Here is a 2312-nt window from a genome sequence, read left to right as displayed (position 1 = left end):
CCAATAATCTTAAAAAGGTTTTGAACCCCTCTTGACCACTAAGAGGATTCAAAACATAATATATATATATATATAAAAATCAAATTTTACCTTATGTATACAATGTAAATTTTTGACGAAAGAGATTCGGGTAAACCCCTTCCGCCCCTAAATTCGCCCTAGAGTGCCAGTACCTATGACAATAAAAATAGAAAACTAATTGCATATGGCAAAAGATAAAATAGATTTCCATGTCGTTGGGATCAAATATGAGTTGTTGAACCTTAATAAGCAATTGACACGTGGATTGCAAACTCTGTCGTGGTTTTATTGGAATAAACTGCAACCACTTATTGACTTCTGACTCGTAATGGATAAATCAAACTTAGGTGTTGAAGGATGAAAATCTAACCACTTATTAACTTCGGACTCGTAATGGATAAATCAAACTTAGGTGTTGAAGGATGAAAATCTAAGGGGAATGAATCCTTATTTGTCAACACAAGTGTTCAACTTCTCCTGATTAAATAAAAAGTTAGTATTTTAGTATTTTAATATTAAAATAAAATAAGTCATAACTTTTACTCCTCCATAATGTAGAAAATGGATATAATTCGCATAATTTCAACTACTCCATGATGTAGAAAATGACCATAACTCTTTTGTAACTCTTCTCTATGTTCTACCACTAATTACACACTAATTATCTCACGTTCTCTATGATTTTATAACTTATTACCTCACTTTCTTCCAATTTAATTCAAGGAAGAATTTCTACACCTATAAATAGGAGTCTTTCTTCCATAATATGGTGTGAGAAAAAATAATTGTAGAGTGTTTCAATAAAGTGAAGTTAAAGTTGTGAAAAAGAGAAGAAGAAAGTTTTTACTTTGTTGAAGGAAGGTATTCATCTTGGTGGAGCTTTGGATTCAACAACTTGTCTAGAGTTTGTTCGAGTCATACAACATGATCGGGCTGTTGTATCCTGGAGGAGACAAGCCAAGATGATTACTGCTGGACCAGTGAAGACTTTGTTGCAGTGGGCTTGGATCTCCTTAAAGAGAGCGAGATATCTGCGCCTCAGCCTGAAGATATTTTATTTTCTTCATTTTTTTTCAACTGTAATTGTATTTTCACCAACAATTTTAAGGAGATTCAAATGGCTACAGTTGAAAAATCTGGGGATATCAAGGTGGGAGATCTCAACAAGCCATTCCGTTTCAATGGTACTCATTTCAAGAGATGGAAGGATAAAGTATTTTTAAATTTGAGTCTTCTCAATATTTCTTATGTTTTAACTGAGAAGAATCCAAGCAAAGTAGACAACTCCTCTATGAATGATGATGAGCTAATTGCCTTTCAAGAAAAAATTAAAAAATATAACGATGATTCATACAAGTGTCGGTATTATCTTCTTAATTGTCTATCTGATAATTTTTATGATTATTATGATAGAACTTACTCTACTGCAAAGAAAATTTGGAAAGCATTGCAGAGTAAGTATGATACCGAGGAGGCAGGTGCAAAAAAATATGATGCTAGCAGATTTTTTCGTTTTCAAATGGTGGACAACAAATCTGTGGTAGACCAAGCTCAAGACTTCATAATGATCGTTGGAGAGCTCAGGTCCGAGGATATTAAAATTGGAGAAAATTTTATTGTTTGTGGCATAGTAGATAAACTTCCACTATCATGGAAGGAATTTCAAAAAACTATGTGCCACAAACAAAAGGAAACTTCACTTGAGATGTTGATAATGTGGATTCGCATGGAAGAAAAGGTAAGAGGCCAAGATGCACGTATGCAATCGGAAGAGAGCACTCTACAACCCGTCACTACAAAGGTAAATTTAATTACTTCAAATAATATTACTCCTAAAACTCACAAAAATACTTCTTTGAAGCCGAAAAAGAAGACTTTTAAGAAAAATTATGATAGACCTCACAAGAAGAATAATGGTGCAAACAACCAAGCACAGAATCAACAAGTTCAAATTGTGAAACCATGCGTTGTCTGTGGCAAGAATGGGCATATTGCTCGATTTTACAAATTTCGGAAGCGTGGTCCTATGCTATAGGCAAACGTTATCGAAAAGACACTTGTGGCGGTGATAACTAACAATAACATGGTAGAAAATATTGATGGATGGTGGGCTGATTCTGGAGCAAACCGTCATGTTTGATATGATAGAGATTGGTTTAAAGTGTATACTCCATTTGAGGAGCCCAAAACCATCATGCTTGGTGATTCTCATACAACCTAGGTGCTTGCAAAGGGAGAGATCGAGTTGAAGTTTACTTCAGGAAGAGTATTAATGTTGAAAGATGTACTTT

The 2312-nt window shown here is 34.3% G+C and overlaps 1 protein-coding gene across 1 annotated transcript; it reads left to right on the top strand.

Moving 5' to 3' along the window:
• The first annotated feature begins 1138 nt into the window (after positions 1–1138).
• LOC138871564 (uncharacterized) lies at positions 1139–2056 on the top strand. The gene has a single exon (XM_070149450.1). The coding sequence runs from the start codon at positions 1139–1141 to the stop codon at positions 2054–2056; it is 918 nt and encodes a 305-aa protein (XP_070005551.1).
• The last annotated feature ends 256 nt before the right edge of the window (positions 2057–2312 follow it).

Source organism: Nicotiana sylvestris, chromosome 6, assembly GCF_000393655.2.
Source record: "Nicotiana sylvestris chromosome 6, ASM39365v2, whole genome shotgun sequence".
NCBI classification, from domain to species: domain Eukaryota; kingdom Viridiplantae; phylum Streptophyta; class Magnoliopsida; order Solanales; family Solanaceae; genus Nicotiana; species Nicotiana sylvestris.
This window is presented reverse-complemented; position numbering and strand designations above follow the sequence as displayed.